Here is a 19443-nt window from a genome sequence, read left to right as displayed (position 1 = left end):
TAATGACGGAAATGAAATAAGCGAGCAGCGAGTAGATAATAATAACATAGAAATGAATAGAAAACTGTTTTGTTTTTGAAATGCTGGGCTACCAATGGCACTGATAATAGACAATAGACTAGACAAAACTTGGGCAAAAACAAATTACCAAGTTGGGTCCGACCACAAAGTTGTATCGTATGAATATAAGGGCAAGGTACATAGTGCCATGACAAGAAAGCTGATCGAACGGGATAGTCTTATGTTCCTTTCAGTAGGAGTAACAGCGAAAGCGCTATTATTTTGTCCTTGTCGCAGTCTCACATTTTTTTATCACCCCACCGTAAATTTAGTATGAATTATGGTGGGCAACAAATAAATTCGATAGTGTCGCATTGCGTATGTTTTGTCCCTCACGGAGGCACGCGCACGCATATAGCACGTCTATAGGATCCTACCATCTGTGTTGTTTATATTTTTATGTTGGCAACACGACTTCGAACAATATAGGGACTTTTTTTACAATAATTATTGTGATATTGTGATTATTGAACCTTCGTTGAATCAAAATAATGCAAAAGTGTAATTGAATTGCTTATTTATATTAGTTTAATGTGCTACACGGAAAAATTATGATCGGTTGAAAGCCGTACTGTCAGTTAAATTAGCCTCCATACGCATGAGCGCTTTCAACGCGCGTTAAAAAAGCGCTTGAATCTGACCGCTGTCCGCACTCTAAATTCGATTTAACGACCAAGGCTTAAAGTCCAAAATTCAACAACGCTTGATAAAAAGCGCCACTACATGTTTATCCATTTGTGTCATCAAACGCTTTTTTAACGCGCGTTGGAAAAGCTCCCGTGCGTTTGGAGCCTTAGTCTCATTCTAGACCAAAAATGCCTTTTACATATTTTGGAACAACCCCCATTTATTATGCTGGTAACCTTTATTGTTTAATGTCAATGTCAGAAATGAAATGTCAATAATTATGTTCATATGATATGTCTCCTATATATTACAATACTCTTTGATGATATGATGTTCATTTTACAACAAAACTTGTATGAACTTGTAATTTCCAGCATATTTTTTTATTTATTATAATTTTATATCGTCAGGTCAGAATAAGATTATGTGAAGGAAGACTAAAGTAGATGCTTTCGTTGCTTTCTCATCTGTCAGTATATCATTAGAAGTTAGTGGTAAGTTAGCATTTGTTAGGTTTATGTCCAATTTCTGTGTATTTAATACCTGCGCGAAGTATTTTGGCCATTTTGGGCTCTCCAAGGTTAGCGAGCTACAGTACAGAGATAACTGACCCCCCCTGCAAACATGTTTCTATACATTTGTATTGTACATAAATCAAAACAGGAAAAATAACATTCGTCATTAGTACAAAGGCGAACTTATCCCTTTGAGGGATCTTTGAGCAATTGAGGGAGAATTGGACACGGGTAGACATCCGTACTGTACCAACGGCGCAAATAAGAAAAGAAATATAAACAAATAATAGTTATATCTGTGGCACATAAGCTCCAATCAACATTTAACTTGTTGTTAACTTCACGGGGTTACATTTCAACTAAATTTTTATATCCAGTTAGGAGGCATAAAAACAAACTTTATCCTTGTCTTTTCAGCCATGGCATGCTGTGCGTTCAACGGTCACATATCAGAAATACCGAACATATCGGTCGACAACTTCACAAACAAAAATGTCCAAGTGTACTTCCTGAGCCACACCCACACGGACCACACGCCGGGCTTGTATGACCACCGCTTCATACAAACATTGAAGACGAATGGTGCAGTAATGTACATGTCGGAGATGTCAGCGGCTATTGTGAAATATGAAGTCAAATGTAGATTGGGAAGTTATGATACTGATGAGATTGTTAAACGGATAAGGGTTGTAGGGATAGGTGAGTGTAAATTGTTATAATTTATTTTATATTCTTTGTAAATCTTCTTGCTTTGTATATTTACTAATTTTGATACAATATCAGGCGTGGCCGCGATTTTGTCGCTTTGCTACAGGTAGCTAAAAGTACATCTGTTCAACCCCAATTTTGGGGTTTGCCATAAGCCGCGCGTGGCGCTGTCGCCACCTAGCGGCCATATCTGTGCTGATCGTGACAGACACGTTTTGTTAGAGAGTGAGTCTTCTGTACCTAGTACTCTTATTTATTCTGTGACAATATGTTTAGAAATAACACAGTCCTCAGTCTATGGTAGTAACTCGCAGGTAGTAAGCCTGCCTGCCTACTATTGTCCTGGGTTCTAATCCTGGTATAGGTGTTTATTTGTGTGTTCATCACATTTATTTGTTCATGTATGTTTTCTATGTATTTGAGTATTTATCTATACAATATCATCTTTTGATACTTACAACACAAGTCTTATTGAGATTACTCTGGTACTAGGTTGATCTATGTAAAATTGTCCCATAATATTTATTATTTATTTATAAAAAAATCCCATGAACTGTTCCTAAAAACTTATTAATACAATACAAGCTGAAGTCAGAACCCAAGGCCTACTTTTTTAATCATACGTCTTCCCGCTAGGCTACCAAGTTCTCACGCAAACATTTTTAGACATTAGCTTTTTTTTTCAGAAACAATAGAAGTACTGTTAAAGGCGGACCCCAAGCGACGCCAGAAAGAGACCAAGTTATATGTGACCGCTATACCCGCCGCACACAGTATTGGCTCCGTCATGTTTCTGTTCAAGACAGACTTCATTACGGTGCTATACACAGGTATTTATTTTACAAAAGTAAACTAACGCCAGGGGTGCGAAACTCCTGACTTCGGTCAAACTCGGCTCCGCTCGGCTCAGCATTGCTCCGAGCAATTATTATGGTTGGCACCACTTGATTTCCTTTTGCGTGCACAACCACAGATAAGATAATCACTTGATTTTTGGTAACCCTAAATAGCCGAAAGGGATAGTGTCATATATAGAAGGAGACAGCATGATTCGACCCTGAAACGCTGTCAAACTTCGTTTTTGTAGGAAGATTCCTTTCTGTACGATAGTACTATTAATTATTCTGTGCTAACACTATTTCTATCTCTATTGCACGCAAATAATTATATTACAAAATGGGTACCTAATATCTCTGTATAATTTCTTCGCAATCGAACTGAAAACAGAGTGTAGACATCGTCAGGCCATACAACAAACGGTTCTAATAATCTTAAAAATGTAAGATTAGTTCTAAGCTAATGGAATGTTAATTCTTTTTTTAAATAAACAGTTTAAATTTTAATTTTTTTTTTTTTATTATTTTGCCGTGACCTTCTGTACGTGAGTTCGACTCGCACTTGGCCGGTTTTTATCTATTCTTTCATTTTTACTCCAGGTGACTTCAGAATAAGCGTAAACGACGTTCCAAAATTCAACCAGCTCCACGACAACGGCGCGCCAATACCCATAGACACGCTCTACGTCGACACAACTTTTTTAGACGACCGTTACACGACGTTCCCCAAGCGGAGCGTCAGTGTGGACGCGGCTTTACGCGAGATGGAACGATGGCTGAAAGAGAAGGGGAGAGTCGCTATAAAGACGTCGGCGAAGTTTGGATATGAGTTTGTTTTTAATGAGGTTTTTAAAAAGTTGGGGGTCAAGGTGTTTGTGGAGGAGGTTAGATGGAGGGAACTATATAGGTGAGTGTTATAGCCGGTCAAACAAGTTTGACAGTAGAAAAAGGCGGCAAATTAAAAAAACAACGGGTTGCACTCCGGGAGTGCAGGCAGAAATGAAAACTCAACGACATTGTAACTCAAAATATTAATTGTACGTCCACAAATTGCGTAAAACTTTAAGTACATTGATGTACCATTAACCTAAAGTATTTAGCCATGTATGATTTAAATATGAATAATACCGCCATCTAGTGCAAAATGTCTGTAGCACTATGTGTAATTAAGGTTAACGCCATCTAGCGTTATTTCGTCGCATTACTTGAAACCCCTAAGCACATCACTGTGAGTACTACAGTTATATTAATACCAGTTTGAGGGAAACTCACTAGATGGCATTTAAATCAAAAAAGAAAAACACAATGACATTGTGCGTCACACAGGCTCAAACCCCCCGCCGCACGGTAGGAAGAGAGGGTTACGCCTTACGTCTTACGCTGTCTCGAGTTTAACATTGTTTCCCCACCTCAAAAAGTGCACAGCGCCGCTAAAGAAGTTTTCACTTCAAAAAAGTAGGCGCGAAGGGTTATCGTTCCATAGACAATTTGAATTTCGCGCCTTTTTCTACTGACAAGATTTGCGGGACTCCGAATCTCGTTGTGGTTTTAAATTATTTCAAAAATTTAACTTGCAATTGAAGTAAAAGCTTGTTTATATGTTACACGCCTGAAACTTAATTCATTTATATTTCAGCCACCTCCCCCACTTGGTCTACGGAGTAACTAACGACCAATCACCAGTGCACCTCTGCTGGCCCAAGAACAGAAGAGACCACACAAATTGCACCCCAGACGCAACCGACCACAAATATCTGAACATACACCTTTCTGCCCAAAAGTGGGCCCACTATGACCCAGACGATAATCCCATAAATAAAATATCGGAAAACGAAATCGATGTATGCTTCAGCACGCATTGTAGTAAGACGGAGTTAATGTATTTTGTCAATTATTTTAAGCCAAAGAAAGTTGTGGGGTTCCCTAATAGGTTTAGGAATGAGGTTAAGGATGAGGTGAGGCCGAAGAAAGCTAAGTTTGAGGACGGGAAGCTGGAAAAACAAGTTTTGAGGGAGATATTTGACATTTGAGGTTTGAACTTAGCATTAACCTTTAGCCGCCCATACGTCAAACCTTGCCAAGCAAAATTAAATTTTATTTTGTCAGCACAAAGTTCAAATTAGAATGGAACAGGATACTTTTGTTAGGTCTCTGGGCGGTTAGAGGTTAAATGAAAAATGTGTTAGTTTTTGTTTAGAGTCAGACCGAGAAAAGTCTGCAGCGATTTTGATAGCACACGCAGTGCAAGTGTTATTTATACGTCATAATTTCACAGAAGTTTGACGTTGAAAATAACACTTGCACTGCGTGAGCTATCAAAATCGCTGCAGACTTTTCTCGGTCGAACTCTGTTGATGAGCTTAATATTATTGTTTTATAATGTTTATATTATATTATACTGGTTATGTCACATATTTTTGAGATGATTTGTGCACCCATATTTTTACAGTTCAGACTGTACAAAGAATTTCGTACAATGACTCGCCTGGGCCTATAACCGCGAAAATCGAAGTTCGCAAATTGTGGGCATTTATCTCTGTCACTCTAATTACGCCTTGATTGGAGTAAAAGAGAAAGATCCCCGCAATTTGCGAATTTCTGTTTTCGCGGTAGCCCCTCTGTTCCTATTTCTATCGCCCATGATGCCGGCGCTCAATGACACTGTGCGAGCGAGACAGTAGTATAATTATGCGCGTGCGATAGAGATAGGAACAGGCGGGTCAGTGTACGAAATTATTTGTGCTTAGCGTCCTTACTTTAGTAAGAGGATGAATTTAATAAAAAAATAATGGTTTTAAGCAAGCGAATTCTTAGTCTATGGTTTTAAGTTAAGTATAATCTCATAGAACCAACTAGAGACAAGTCATTTTGATGTAGAAAGCCATATTATATTAATATATTATTTATAAGTATGAACTAATATTTTTTGTTCGAGTTTGAACTCTATTCTTTTATTTGTTTAGTGCATTTTTGTTTACTTGTTTTCTTTTTAACAATTGTGGTATGAAGACTGTTTTACATTTTGACTGACATTAGACTTATTGAATTGTGTTATGGTGAAAGATAGGTGAAAGTATGAATAAAATAAATGATATATTTTACTACCCAACTCTTTAATTCATCTCAAATATTTCTACATATTATAAAATAATGTAAATGAGAAATTTAGATATACTTATAAGCCTATAAAATATTTATAATGCCTTGGGGCTTGTGCACAAATCACGCGAGGTTCGATAGGGGGAGGGGTCACGAAAAAATCACGATAGATCACGTTGGGGGAGGGGGTATAAGGAAACCTCACGTATATTTTACTACAGTAAACGAAACTAAGAAAAAAAACCTACCACATGAGTAGATACTTTTTCTCGGTTTCGTTAAACATAAATCTTTACTCTGCACTTCATAATAGCGAATCACTACAAAAAAAGGGGGAGGGGGGGTCAAAAAGTAGTCGAAAACACCTCGCGTGATTTGTGCACAACCCCTTGTAAATAAATAAATATTACAGGACATTTTTACACAAATTGACTGAGCCCCACGGTAAGCTCAAGAAGGCTTGTGTTGTGGGTACTCAGACAACGATATATATAATATATAAATACATAGAAAACAACCATGACTCAGGAACAAATATCTGTATGATCATACAAATAAATGTCCTTACCAGGATTCGAACCCGGGACCATCTCATCTTGGAACCTTGTCATCTTTCTAAGGATGGTTTTTAGGGTTCCGTACCCAAAGGGTAAAACGGGACCCTATTACTAAGACTTCGCTGTCCGTCCATCCGTCCGTCCGTCCGTCCGTCCGTCCGTCCGTCCGTCCGTCCGTGCGTCCGTCTGTCACCAGGCTGTATCTCACGAACCGTGATAGCTAGAGAGTTGAAAATTTCACAGATGATGTATTTCTGTTGCCGCTATAACAACAAATACTAAAAACAGAATAAAATAAAGTTTTAAATGGGGCTCCCATACAACAAACGTGATTTTTGACCCAAGTTAAGCAACGTCGGGAGTGGTCAGTACCTACTTGGATGGGTGACCGTTTTTTTTTTGCTTTTTTTTTTTGTTTTTTTTTTTGCATTATGGTACGGAACCCTTCGTGCGCGAGTCCGACTCGCACTTGCCCGGTTTTTGTGCCCCCGTCACGCGATAATGAATTTGCTTACTTAAACTCATCTTAAACTACTCGTGGCTAGGTAAATATCATCCGTTTTCGCAGCCAAATTTATTTAAAAATAATTTCACCACTATTTGAAAAGCGCTTATGCATTTAATGAGACCGTAAAAAGCCAATCAGTCTTAATTAAATCTAGATTGGCTGGAAATCCAGGCCATTCTCAGTTGGTAGTCAAAATGAAGGCGTTTGCACTAGTATTGTTTTCACATGTCTTTTTTAATCGTGAGTAATTGATATGAAATTTTCTTCCTTTAGCTTTTCCAGCAGCCTGGGGTTCGTTTGGCACTAATTTTAATTTTTAACTAGCAGAAACGTCTGCGAACGATGCTATTAAGAGCCAACAGGAGTGGTCATTTCTTCATACAAATGTACTCCTCGTTTCCTCCGTGGTTTTTGAAGCTAGAGCAATGATTTTTTCAACACAGATTAATATTGTCAATATCTGTGTCGGACCGTTTTGCTTTTTTTGATATTTTTGTTTTTTAAGGCGCTAGAGCCCTTCAAAAATGGCCAAAATGGCCTAATTGACTATGCCGCAATGAGAGGCGTGGCATTCAAAACTGATATCAATTAGCCAAAAAAGCAAAACGGTCCGACATAGATAATTTCATAATCATTTAGATTTCCAAATTTGGTTAAGTTTTGGAGGAGGAAACAGAGGAGTACGAAACCTCGATTTTTGAGATTTTTACGCAGGATTTTTCGCCTTGTCCTTATCGCACTACTTTCAGGTGCCGCTTCCGTTAGCGAAACGGGTATATTTACCTAAAATATTTAAAACTCAGCTCCTGTTTCGTCTTAAATGTGGAGTTCAAGACTCACCCAAGACAGTAATTTTTACACTTTTAAATTTATTCTACGTAACAACCAATTTCAAGAATTGACGTATATACCTAGTTTTTACGAAAGTTTTTTTTCACGATATTTTCCTTCAGAATATAGCGACGGTAACCTAGAAATAACAAATGCTATTTCATATCCAAGTTCACATTTTCTGAAAAACAGATTTCTATTAATATTTCCATGACTAACAAGCCTCCTCCACACTCGTGCGCGAATCGCGGCGCGAAGCCGCGAAAGCGAGTGTGGCGTCGATTTTCGCAGACAGCGAAATCGACTTCACACTCGCGTTCGCGGCTTCGCCCGCGATTCACGCGCATAGTCTGGAGGGGGCTTTATAATCACCTCTCGGGTGATCACTCGTATATTGGTAAACGGCTATGTATGATGATCCCTCGTGGACGTAAATATATAAAATAAATTTTGTCATCGCCTCCCGTTTGATACTTTGTCAAGATAGTTTCGACGCCTGACCACAGATTATATAATAGTTCTTACGACGATATTTGCTCCTGGGGGCCGATTTATGAAATTCGACCACTCGATTTCGTGTATTTCGTTAAATGATATCTCCGCTACTAGGCGTATAAATTCTACTAATAGAATTGAAATCGAGTGGTCAATACCACTAGATTCCAAATTTTGATCGCTCGTATTTCAAGAATTTGCATTTCGCCGTTTTCCACCGATTTTCGAGTGACGAAATCGAGCGAGCGAAATTCAAAAATCGGCTCCCTGGCCCGCGGTCTATATAGGCGCTTCATATAAATCATTCCCATTTCCCCTCGTGTATTTCGGTGGTCACGTGGGGCGGGAACAACTGGGAATACACCGTTGCACGCCCTGTTACCCTTGTCACCAATGATACTTAGCACCAAAAAGAATTATTGCCAACTGTACCTACTAAAATGTACTAATTAAAATATTTTACTTCCATCAGATGTGTTTGCATGGAAAGAGCCGAAGCCATTCAACTACACAAAGTAAGTAAATAAAAGCCGGTCAAGTGCGAGTCAGACTCGCGCACGAAAGGTTCCGTGCCATTACGCAAAAACCGGGCAAGTGCGAGTCGGACTCGCGCACGAAGGGTTCCGTACCATAAAGCAAAAAAAAAAAACGGAAAAAATGCAAAAAGAAAACGGTCACCCATCCAAGTACTGACCACGCCCGACGTTGCTTAACTTTGGTCAAAAATCACGTTTGCTGTATGGGAGCCCCACTTAAATCTTTATTTTATTCTGTTTTTAGTACTTATTTGTTGTTATAGCGGCAACAGAAATACATCATGTGTGAAAATTTCAACTGTCTAGCTATAACGGTTCGTGAGATACAGCCTGGTGACAGACAGACGGACAGACGGACGGACGGACGGACAGCGAAGTCTTAGTAATAGGGTCCCGTTTTGGCACGGAACCTTAGAGAGATCAGAGATATTAAAAACTACTTAGCACGGTGTGCACTATCAGATTACATATCATCATCATCATCATCTCAGCCATAAGACGGCGTCTACTGCTGAACATAGGCCTCCCCTTTACAGATTACATATGTACGAAATTCTATTTTATTTGGTGTTTTCTATGTATATAAGTATGTATATCGTCGCCTAGCACCCATAGTACAAGCTTTGGTTAGTTTGGGGCTAGGTCGATCTGTGTAAGATGTCCCCGATATTTGTTTATTTAAATTAACTTTATGTTCATTTTGTGTTTTTCGCTACGCTTTAATATTCTAAATAACAATAGAATCTTTCGTTTGCTTTGGGCTCAAAAATCTCAAAATCAGTGCGCTCATCAAAAACCACACAAAGGAGGAGTTTTGGCCGAAGGGTGTCAAGTTCCGGCGGTTCCACGGCCGGCTCCCGGACACTGCGGGGTTGCTGCGTCGAAACCATAGGATATATAGGGGGCAGCACAGGAGCCGTCAGATTTTTGGCGCGAGGCGTAAATATGGAGTTTATGCTTCGGTCCCTATACCTATTAGTATACCGTAAAATGGTCCTACTTTGCTCCAAAATTGGCTCCACTTTAAGGAAATTTTGAATTAAAACTGTTCATTATTTAAATATTTAGACAAATTGAATATGAAGAAGAATATAACATGTGACCGATTTTATAGGTAAATCAACTTTATGAAATGTTGTTTTATATAAAACGAAGCTCTGAATAATAGGCACAAGATACCCATGGTTGGGGGTATTTTTGCTCCTACCTATAGTTCACTCAAGGGTGCAAAGTTACCCCATGGTGCGCCAAATTAATAGGTCCCGCCAAGAAAAGAGAGATTATTTTTATGACTAAAGTAGCAATTCAAAAAATATATACAATATCGTTTGTCTGAGTATATAAATAATAATATAGATATATTATGTTAGAAATATATTAGACGTTAAGTATTTTTTTTAAATTGGAGCATAGTTACCCACAAAGGAGCAAAGTAGGACCATTTTACGGTACCTAAAGTGTTTTTTGGTTTTTAGTTTTATGATATATTTTTTGTAATATGAATGCTAGTTTTAAGGTATTCAATGGTATGGACCACTCGTTGCCTGAAATAACTTATTATTTTAGAAATAGAAATAGAAATAGAAAATATTTATTTGGCGTAAAATAACATACATTTGGTAGGTACAATATAAAGATTATAAAAGAAACATACACCAAATAGGATACCGCTCAGCATATGCAGTGTCTGTAAGATACTGCGCTGGTTTTCAGGGCACCCAAAATTAAAAACTAAAACTTAAAACTAATAATCAGGAACAGAACACGTGTACTTTTACAAAAAACATTTTTTGTCTCTTGTAATAGTTGTAATACTAGTTTTTGTCTTTCAGAATGTCGGCGAACTTGGACAACCCAAACTTCATAAGGGATCGTTTTAAAAGTAAATAGGTGTACAGTCGCCATCAGATATATCGGAGCGGCCTAGGTGTTCACAATATCTGTACATGCACTCTAACGCCCTGACCCATGACAATAGAGGCGTGTTCAGATATTTGTGAGCACCATGGCCGCTCCGATATATCTGATAGCGACTGTACATAATATTTGTAGTTTTACATTATTTAACACGTTCACTGCGAGCGTAGCTGATGACACTGTTTTTCCCTAATCATATCCAAAATGAATGTTATTAAATATTTTTATCATTCAAAATCATCATTTAAAAGTTTATTTTACCAGCAAACATAAGAAAACAACTCAACATTTGCATTCGATTACTTTGCCTCGCATGTAAATAAAATGCAGCTTTGCTATCAGTTTTTGAACAATCAAGAGAGCCTTTACCAGTTGGTGTGGGTGGTGAAAACAGGGACCGGAACCGGTTACCTTAACCGGGGTTTTTCGTAGGGTTATTTAAGAAGTGGTTATAAAAACCCCTACCATAACGGTAACCCTTTGATTCGGTAACCGTATCAGATCGAGTTAACCGCTGTTACCGGTAACCGAAATAAAAACCCAGTCTATTCAGGCCGCGTAGCCAAGATGTCAATCGCTAACGCTCCGTAGCGATCGAAACGCAACTGTTACTGTCACACTAATATGGAAGAGTGATAGAGAGACATAATGCTTTTCGCTGTCGAAGCGATAGCGATTGTAACCTTGGCTAGGCCGGCAGTTACCTCATTATAAGATTTCATGTAGCTCGGATACAAGTGGCTTTTTCAAGCCATAATAATATGTTTGATGTTGGGGGCTGCAATAGCGTCCTGGCTGCTCCTCTGTCGGACGCCGCCATGGCGCTATTGCAGCTTGTACGAAAGGCTTTAAGGTGGCCACTGACGAGCCTTCCAACAGTCCAAATAGCGTGGCTGCAATCCAAAATCGGTCCGTGAATGTCAAAAACGTACAAATGTTTAATATTAGGATGCCATCCATTTGGATGAATTCACTGTAACGGCATCCATTTGGAAGGCTCGTCAGTGGCCACCTAACCACCTTGCTTTAAGCAGGCCACTGACGAGCCTTCCAAATGGATGCCGTTACAATGGATTCATCCAAATGGACGGCATCCTAATATTAAACGTTGTACGTTTTTGACATTCACGGACCGATTTTGGATTGCAGCCACGCCATTCGGACTGTTGGAAGGCTCGTCAGTGGCCACCTTTAGTATGTAGAATAAGTTAGTTGTAAGAATATATTAATTTGTGGTTTTTTATGGAGCGACATGTTCACATCGGTGACAAGCTCTAAAAATAAAGGAAAAAAAAAGATTTCATGTAGGTAAAGAGGGTTCTAGACTAGACATAAAAATTCAAAATCGCTCTCCTTCGTGATTCGACTGGCAAATCATATTACTTCTTGGCAACCGGGTTTTTTAACCTAATTAGACCCCGCTGAATCCGAATTTGCCGGTTGCTCGATCGAAATCATGACCGGAAGTGAGATATTTGACATTAAAGGTCCCTTTTTTTAGTTTTTCGTAAATAACTCTTAAACTGAGCCGCATAGCAAAAAATGTTCTATCACCTAAGTAATCTGCATAAAATTGCCTACAAGAAAGATTCAGTACAATTTTTCGCTAGGATCAATATTCAAAGAGATATTAACGCGGGAAATTTAATTATAATCACTTCTAAGGTCCCTTTTTTTAGTTTTTCGTAAATAACTCATAAACGGTGGCCAATATCAAAAAATGTTGTTAAACGATAATAATCTACACAAAATTTTGAACAAAACAGATTCAGTACACTTTTCGCAGGGATCAATATTTAAAAAGATAATAAAGAGGGAAAGTTCTAGTATAATGAATTCTAAGTTTCCTTGTTTCTATTTATTCGTTAATAATTTGAAAAGTATGACTCATAGCAAAAAAAATCTTATACCTAAATAATAAATATAAAATTTCCTACAAGAAACATGCAGAACACTTTTCGCTAGGATCAATATTTAAAAAGACAAAGCAGCGGGTAAGTTAATTATAAATAATTTTAAAGTCCCTTTTTAGTTATTTGTAAATAACTCGTAAACGGTGTCCCATAACAAAATAGGCTTTTAAAAATAAATTATCTACATAAAATTTCCTCCAAAAACATCTGGTACACTTTTCTCTAGGATCAATATTTAAAGCGATATTAATGGAAGAAAGTTAATTACAATCAGTTCTCAGGTCACTTTTTATTAGTTTTTCGTAAATAACTCGTAAACAGTGGCCCTTTGCAAAATAATATTCTACATAAATATTAAACATAAAATTGTCCACAAAAAAGGTTCTGTACACTTTTTTGCTACGTTCAATATTTAAAGAGGTATTAAAGGGTGTAAGTTAATTATAATCAATTTCCAGGTCCATATTTTTAGGTTTTCGTAAATGACTCGTAAAGTAAGGCTCATAGCAAAATAAGTCCTTAATGTTCTTGTAAATAAAAAATCTGCATAAAATTTTCTACGAAAACATAATGAATACTTTTCTCTGGGATAAATATTTGAAACGATATTAAAGAAAGAAAGTTCATTACGATCAATTCACATGTCACTTCTTTTTAGTTTTTAGGGTTCCGTACCTCAAAAGAAAAAAACCGGCCAAGCGCGAGTCGGACTCGCGTTGCAAGGGTTCCGTACATTACCCAAATTTCAACATTGTATTTTTTATATGTGAAACGCGAGTGAATTGCCATTAAAAAACCCGTTCAAAAACTAAGTAATGTGCGACTCGCACTTGCATATTTCTAATAGGTCTTCCTGTCATCTATAGGTAAACCCAGTAGTTTCGGAGATAAAGCCCCCCCTCATAGCCAAACAATGACCACCCCCCCCCCCATTCATCCGTTTACGAGCCATTTACGAAAACCTGAAAATAGGGACTTGGAAATTAATTATTATTGATTATTGAACTTAGTCCTTTAATACCTCTTTAAATATTGATCGTAGCGAAAAAGTGTACAGAACCTTTTTTGTGGACAATTTTATGTTTAATATTTATGTAGAATATTATTTTGCAAAGGGCCAACATTTACGAGTTATTTACGAAAAACTAATAAAAAGTGACCTGTGAACTGATTGTAATTAACTTTCTTCCATTAATATTGCTTTAAATATTGATCCTAGAGAAAAGTGTTCCAGATGTTTTTGGGAGGAAATTTTATGTAGATAATTTATTTTTAAAAGCCTATTTTGTTATGGGACACCGTTTACGAGTTATTAACAAATAACTAAAAAGAGACTTTAAAATTATTTATAATTAACTTACCCGCTGCTTTGTCTTTTTAAATATTGATCCTAGCGAAAAATGTTCTACATGTTTATTGTAGGAAATTTTATGTTTATTATTTAGGTATAAGATTTTTTTGCTATGAGTCATACTTTTCAAATTATTAACGAATAAATAAAAACAAGGAAACTTAGAATTCATTATACTAGAACTTTCCCTCTTTATTATCTTTTTAAATATTGATCCCTGCGAAAAGTGTACTGAATCTGTTTTCTTCAAAATTTTGTGTAGATTATTATTGTTTAACAACATTTTTTGATATTGGCCACCGTTTATGAGTTATTTACGAAAGACTAAAAAAAGGGACCTTAGAAATGATTATAATTAAATTTTCCGCGTTAATATCTCTTTGAATATTGATCCTAGCGAAAAATTGTACTGAATCTTTCTTGTAGGCAATTTTATGCAGATTACTTATGTAATAGAACATTTTTTGCTATGCGCCTCCGTTTAAGAGTTATTTACGAAAAACTAAAAAAAGGGACCTTTAATGTCAAATATCTCACTTCCGGTCAAGATTTCGATCGAGCAACCGGCAAATTCGGATTCAGGGGGGGTTCTAATTAGGTTAAAAAACCCGGTTGCCAAAAAGTAATATGCTTTGCCAGTCGAAATCGTTTTGATGAAAAATATGACCAGTCTATTCCGGTCCTTGGGTGAAAATAAATAATAAGAACGAATCTCCTTTTGTATGGGAAGGTGAAATGCGACCGAGCTGTCTGGGGAATCTTATGACTCTGAGGGCCACTTGCACCATTTACTAACCCAGGGTTAACAGGTCAAACCTGGAGTGTCACCATGGTTACCAGTACAATTTGACACTATCTTAACGGTTTAACCAGTTAACCCCGGGTTAGTGGGATGGTGCAAGTGGGCCTGAGGGTCTACCGCCAAACACGATCGACGTGTTGCCTCTCTGTCGCACTTGTAGATTCGTACGTAAGTGTGACAGGGAGGCCCTCTGGTTTATATTTGGTCAGTCCGAAACTCCTGCCTTCGCGCAAACTCGGCTCCGTTCGGCTCAGAGGGGTTACCGCGAAAACCGAAATTCGCAAATTGCGTGAATCTTTTTCTTTTACTCCAATGAAGGCGTAATAAGAGTGACAGAGAAAAATGTCCGCAATTTGCGAACTTCGATTTTCGCGGTTACAGCCCTGCATTGCTCCGAGCAATTATTAGGGTTGACACCACTTGATAAGATAATGGCTTGAATTTTGACAACCCTAAATAGCCGAAAGGGATAGTGCCATGCCATAGTGACAGCATGATTCGAGCCTGAACCGCTGTCAAACTTCGGTTTTGTAGGAAGTTTCCTTTCTGTACGAAAGTAGGTACTATTGTTTATTCTGTGGGGTGGTGTTCATGTGTGCAGATGAGGTCTACAAGCCGATGATGCCGACGAACTTTCGGGAACGCTTCACCCGGCCTTTCGCGCCTGCCTGGATGGATTACTGCGACCCCTATCACTGCAATGACTACCACAAGGTAACATGTGTACTCGTATCTTTAGGTATTTAATTAAAAGTAAACAAATTCTACCCTCGAATGTCTCCTTAAACCAGTTGAGGGTAGATGAAAATATTACTGTCATGATCAAATAATGTCGTAGGTTAAAGTCAGGTCGTTCAGTGACAGATCCAGGCGGTTTAGTATTTGGTTGGTTAGCCAATGAATGTTTTAACTACCCGAAAATGTATAAATTATTTGTTTACTTTTATTGAAATACCTAAAGATTTTTAGTTTTAGTGCATAATTGTTTTCCATCGTATTTTCTGGGAAACGCTGGGGAAACGTTCGAATTTGCCATGCTACTTCAGACACCCTCAGTACGTTTTGTACCGAGACTGACTGAAATAGCAAGACACGTTCGTGCGTTCCCGTGAAAATACGATGGAAAATGCACTACATCAGGTAACATCGATCTGTTTCCGATATGATACTTCACAAAAAAGTGTCATTTCATCAACTAAGAACGTTACTTTTGACACTGACCAGTATCATATCGGAAACAGAACTAATAACTAAAACTCGAATTGTCCTTTAACACTTTTGCAGGTGGCCTGCGGCATAAACCGAAGACATCGCGTGTTCAAATGGTTCCAGAGCGGTTGCCACATCCTTCTCAACAACGAGTGCGCCGACTTTAGAGGCAACCTGAGTAAGAACTGGCCGCGTAGCCAAGATGCCAATCGCTTACGCTCCGTAGCGATCGAAACGCAACTGTCACTGTCACACTAATATGGAAGAGTGATAGAGAGACATAATGCTTTTCGTTGTCGAAGCGATAGCGATTGTAACCTTGGCTAGGCCGGCTGTGCGCTCCAATGTTGGGCGCACTCGGCGCCCTAATAGTACTTAAAGGCCGACGTGCCTAAGTAGGGCGCTGGGTGAGCTCCAGTACCGGCACAGAATAAATAATAGTACTCTTACAGAAGACTCACTCTCTAACAAAACGCGTCTGTTACGATCAGCACAGATATGGCCGCTAGGTGGCGACAGCGCCACGCGCGGCTTATGGTTATATAAATAAATAATTGTCGTAAAATTAAATAACAAGTATTTAAGTATAAAAAAAATGTATATAAATTAAATAATGTTTTTCGTCCGATTTTCAGAGTACGACCAAACCGACACGAAATTCTGCCATGCCTTCATACTGAACGTCCGGCAAGGCTGCCGCGACTGCGAACCGGACGACAAATTGGTCTGCGCCGTCAGTCTGGTGGACAACCATGTTACACTCTTCAGGTTCAAGTCATTACAGATTTTATTTTATTCGTTAGGAAAACTTATAGCTAGAGTATAGTTTGTAGATTTCTGATAGGCCCCGACGGCTAAACTCCTTTGTCTATTGTTAAGTAAACCCGCTCGTGCCACGTGCCACAACCACCTGCATAAAAAACAAGACCGAAGTGATCCCATAAGTGTTCCGTGAACAAAGTTTTGTACGGAACACTAAAAAACGATGGTATTTATAATATCTGTATGATAATGTCACTGTAAATGTTGTATAGACTTGATAAATAGCCCTTGTGGCCTACTTACAGAATACATTTTTTAATATTTTGAATTCCAGAGACCGATGCGCACTGCAGTCTACCAACTGCGAATCTAACACATTCGACGGTACGTTTTTTTTATAGTCAGCTAACGAGTAGATGATCCGCCTGATAGAGTTAGACCAAGAAAAGTCTGCAGCTATTTTGATATGCCACGCAGTGCAAGTGTTATTTATACGTCATAATTTCATAGACGGTTGACGTTTAAAATAACACACTGCGTGGGCTATCAATATCGCTGCAGATTTTTCTTGGTCTAACTCTATGAAAAAAGGAGTTTTATAATGACACTCTCTCACTTTGTTATATTGAAGTCGGTCCAAAGTTGGCTTAGGGGCTATTCATAAATTAACGTCATTTCAAATAGGGTCACTCGAAGCATTATTTTTGGATGATTTTAGGGACGGGGGGGGGGGGGGGGGGGGGGGTTGTTAAAAATCGTCAAAAATAGATGACGTAATTTATGGACAGCCCCTTAGACGGAGTCTCTATGTTCGTTTTTTTAGCATTAGAAAAGAACTCCGCAGAAGCAAGCGTGCAGTTTTTATCAGGCTCGTTAATTGTTAGTAATTATTGAATTATCTAATGTAGGCAATGTAGCATGGTCAATACTTATAATTTACTTCAAATTGTTACCGCTAAAAGTGCCAGATTTAGAACCACAAGCGAACTTCTGCGAAGTTCTTTCTAATGCTAAAAAAGACGGACTATAATGACTTGCTGTTCTTATCTTCAGAATACGAGGAAGTGGACATGGGACTCTGCGTGTTCTACTTAAAGGAAAAGGCGTTGAAAATAAACATGGGTACATACTTAGGACTTTTATTTGCTCATAGATGGTAGGATCCTATAGATGTTCTATACGCGTGCGTCCATGAGGGACAATACATACGCAATGCGACACTATGATAGGTCGAATTTATTTGTTGCCCACCATAATACAGCTTGGTAAAAAAGAGTAGAAATTAAAATGTGGCAACACTGTACTGTCGTCCCTTTTAAACCAATATATATCTGCTTTTCCGTAAGGTTGGCTGGTAGATAATGCTTTTGGCATTAAGTCCGCCTTTTGTACGATAAGTTTTTCTTTTGTGCAATTAAATATTAAATAAATATTACAATGACGATGTCCGTACATGAGTTCCGAAAACCTCAAACTCATTGGTACGATACCAGGATTTGAACCAGCGACCTCCGGATTGAAAGTAGGACGTCATCCACTCGGCCACCACGCTTAAATTCTGTGAAATAATACGAAAACTAGCGAAAGGTCGCACTTGGCCGTTTTAGGGTTCCGTACCCAAAGGGTAAACGGGACCTTATTACTAAGACTTCGCTGTCCGTCCGTCCGTCTGTCACGAACCGTGATAACTAGACAGTTGAAATTTTCACAGATGATGTATTTCTGATGTTGCCGCTATAACAACAAATACTAAAAAGTACGGAACCCTCGGTGGGCGAGTCCGACTCGCACTTGTCCGGTTTTTAAGTTTTGTTTAATATCGCTTCGATGACTTTAATCATATTTTGTTTATAAGTTTAGGAATTTCCATCGCGGAGTAAAGTAGTGTTTTTGGTCTCTGCTTATAAAAAAAAATATGAAGAAGAATATTGTTTTCATATTTTTAGGTAAGTGCCTATTTATTAACTTTCTATTACTTCATATCATAAGGCTAATTATAAGTTTATTGTCATGAATTCTACTTAAAAATGCCTTAAAAAGGCATTTATTTTAAGTTATGTGGGCCATACTTAGGGAATGCAATCCCGCATGAGGAACTCAATCCCGGTATTCCGCGGGATTGCCATTTTAAGTCCCGCGGGATCCCGGTATTTGCGGGTCCCGCAAGTTAGTATACAATTTTACGAATTAGTACTAAATATGAAGGTTGAAAACAAAAAGTAAACTAAAATTAGAAATAGTACATTTTGTATTAAAAGAATACGGTATAATGACAGTAATCAAGAATTTAAGAACGTGTGTAAAGGCTTAAATTTCGTAAGTCCTGTACCACTCGTGGCACACACAATGTTTTTCATCACACCTGTGAGGAAAAAAGAGGGAAAACAATAAAAAATCTGCCTAATTTCGGACGTACCTACATAACAAAATTCCCTGGGTACAAATTTAAGATTTACGGACCGCGTCGCCTACGTAAAATAACACCTTTTACGAGCAAGTGTGATGAAATAAATCGACAAATTAGGGTAAAATGCTCTTCCGTGTCATTACCCCTTTCCTCCATAGATGCATTTAGGCTCCGTGAAGAATTTTCGCCAGTAGGCACGTGCCCGAGCCTGTGTTCCTTGTAGTAACACGTAAGAACCACGTCGCTCTTCGATCCCGCAAATCCCGCGGGATCCCGCTTAATTTACGAGCGGGTTTAATCCCGCAAATTG

General features: G+C 38.3%; 2 protein-coding genes across 3 annotated transcripts; both read left to right on the top strand.

The window, feature by feature from the left end:
- The first annotated feature begins 1007 nt into the window (after positions 1-1007).
- Positions 1008-5807, top strand: LOC134677431 (protein artemis-like). 2 transcript variants are annotated; one of them, XM_063535897.1, is made up of 5 exons: positions 1008-1181; positions 1620-1901; positions 2597-2740; positions 3347-3653; positions 4383-5807. In XM_063535897.1, exons 2-5 carry the CDS (start codon positions 1622-1624, stop codon positions 4774-4776), a joined length of 1125 nt encoding a protein of 374 aa, XP_063391967.1. In that variant the 5' UTR covers positions 1008-1181; positions 1620-1621; the 3' UTR covers positions 4777-5807. The 2 variants fall into 2 exon arrangements, with proteins under 2 accessions (XP_063391967.1, XP_063391968.1); XM_063535898.1 differs by lacking the exon at positions 1008-1181 and having other exon boundaries at positions 1595-1901.
- Positions 5808-7059: 1252 nt separating this feature from the next.
- Positions 7060-17886, top strand: LOC134677649 (uncharacterized). Its single transcript, XM_063536109.1, has 8 exons — positions 7060-7150; positions 8709-8751; positions 10605-10654; positions 15357-15469; positions 16040-16142; positions 16600-16732; positions 17061-17110; positions 17780-17886. Exons 1-8 carry the CDS (start codon positions 7105-7107, stop codon positions 17884-17886), a joined length of 645 nt encoding a protein of 214 aa, XP_063392179.1. The 5' UTR covers positions 7060-7104.
- Positions 17887-19443: the final 1557 nt, after the last annotated feature.

Source organism: Cydia fagiglandana, chromosome 26 (genome assembly GCF_963556715.1).
Source record: "Cydia fagiglandana chromosome 26, ilCydFagi1.1, whole genome shotgun sequence".
NCBI classification, from domain to species: Eukaryota; Metazoa; Arthropoda; class Insecta; order Lepidoptera; family Tortricidae; genus Cydia; species Cydia fagiglandana.
Note: the sequence above shows the minus strand (reverse complement) of the source record. Positions and strands in the feature narration are given on the sequence as shown.

Excerpts from the sequence above, each read along its gene's own strand:
- LOC134677649 (XM_063536109.1), top strand. The coding sequence starts at position 7,105 with ATGAAGGCGTTTGCACTAGTATTGTTTTCACATGTCTTTTTTAATC. Across the intron at positions 7,151-8,708 it reads TTCACATGTCTTTTTTAATC|ATGTGTTTGCATGGAAAGAG; the intron begins GTGAGTAATTGA and ends TACTTCCATCAG. Across the intron at positions 8,752-10,604 it reads AAGCCATTCAACTACACAAA|AATGTCGGCGAACTTGGACA; the intron begins GTAAGTAAATAA and ends TTTGTCTTTCAG.
- LOC134677431 (XM_063535897.1), top strand. The coding sequence starts at position 1,622 with ATGGCATGCTGTGCGTTCAACGGTCACATATCAGAAATACCGAACATA. Across the intron at positions 2,741-3,346 it reads CATTACGGTGCTATACACAG|GTGACTTCAGAATAAGCGTA; the intron begins GTATTTATTTTA and ends TTTTTACTCCAG. Across the intron at positions 3,654-4,382 it reads AGATGGAGGGAACTATATAG|CCACCTCCCCCACTTGGTCT; the intron begins GTGAGTGTTATA and ends TTTATATTTCAG.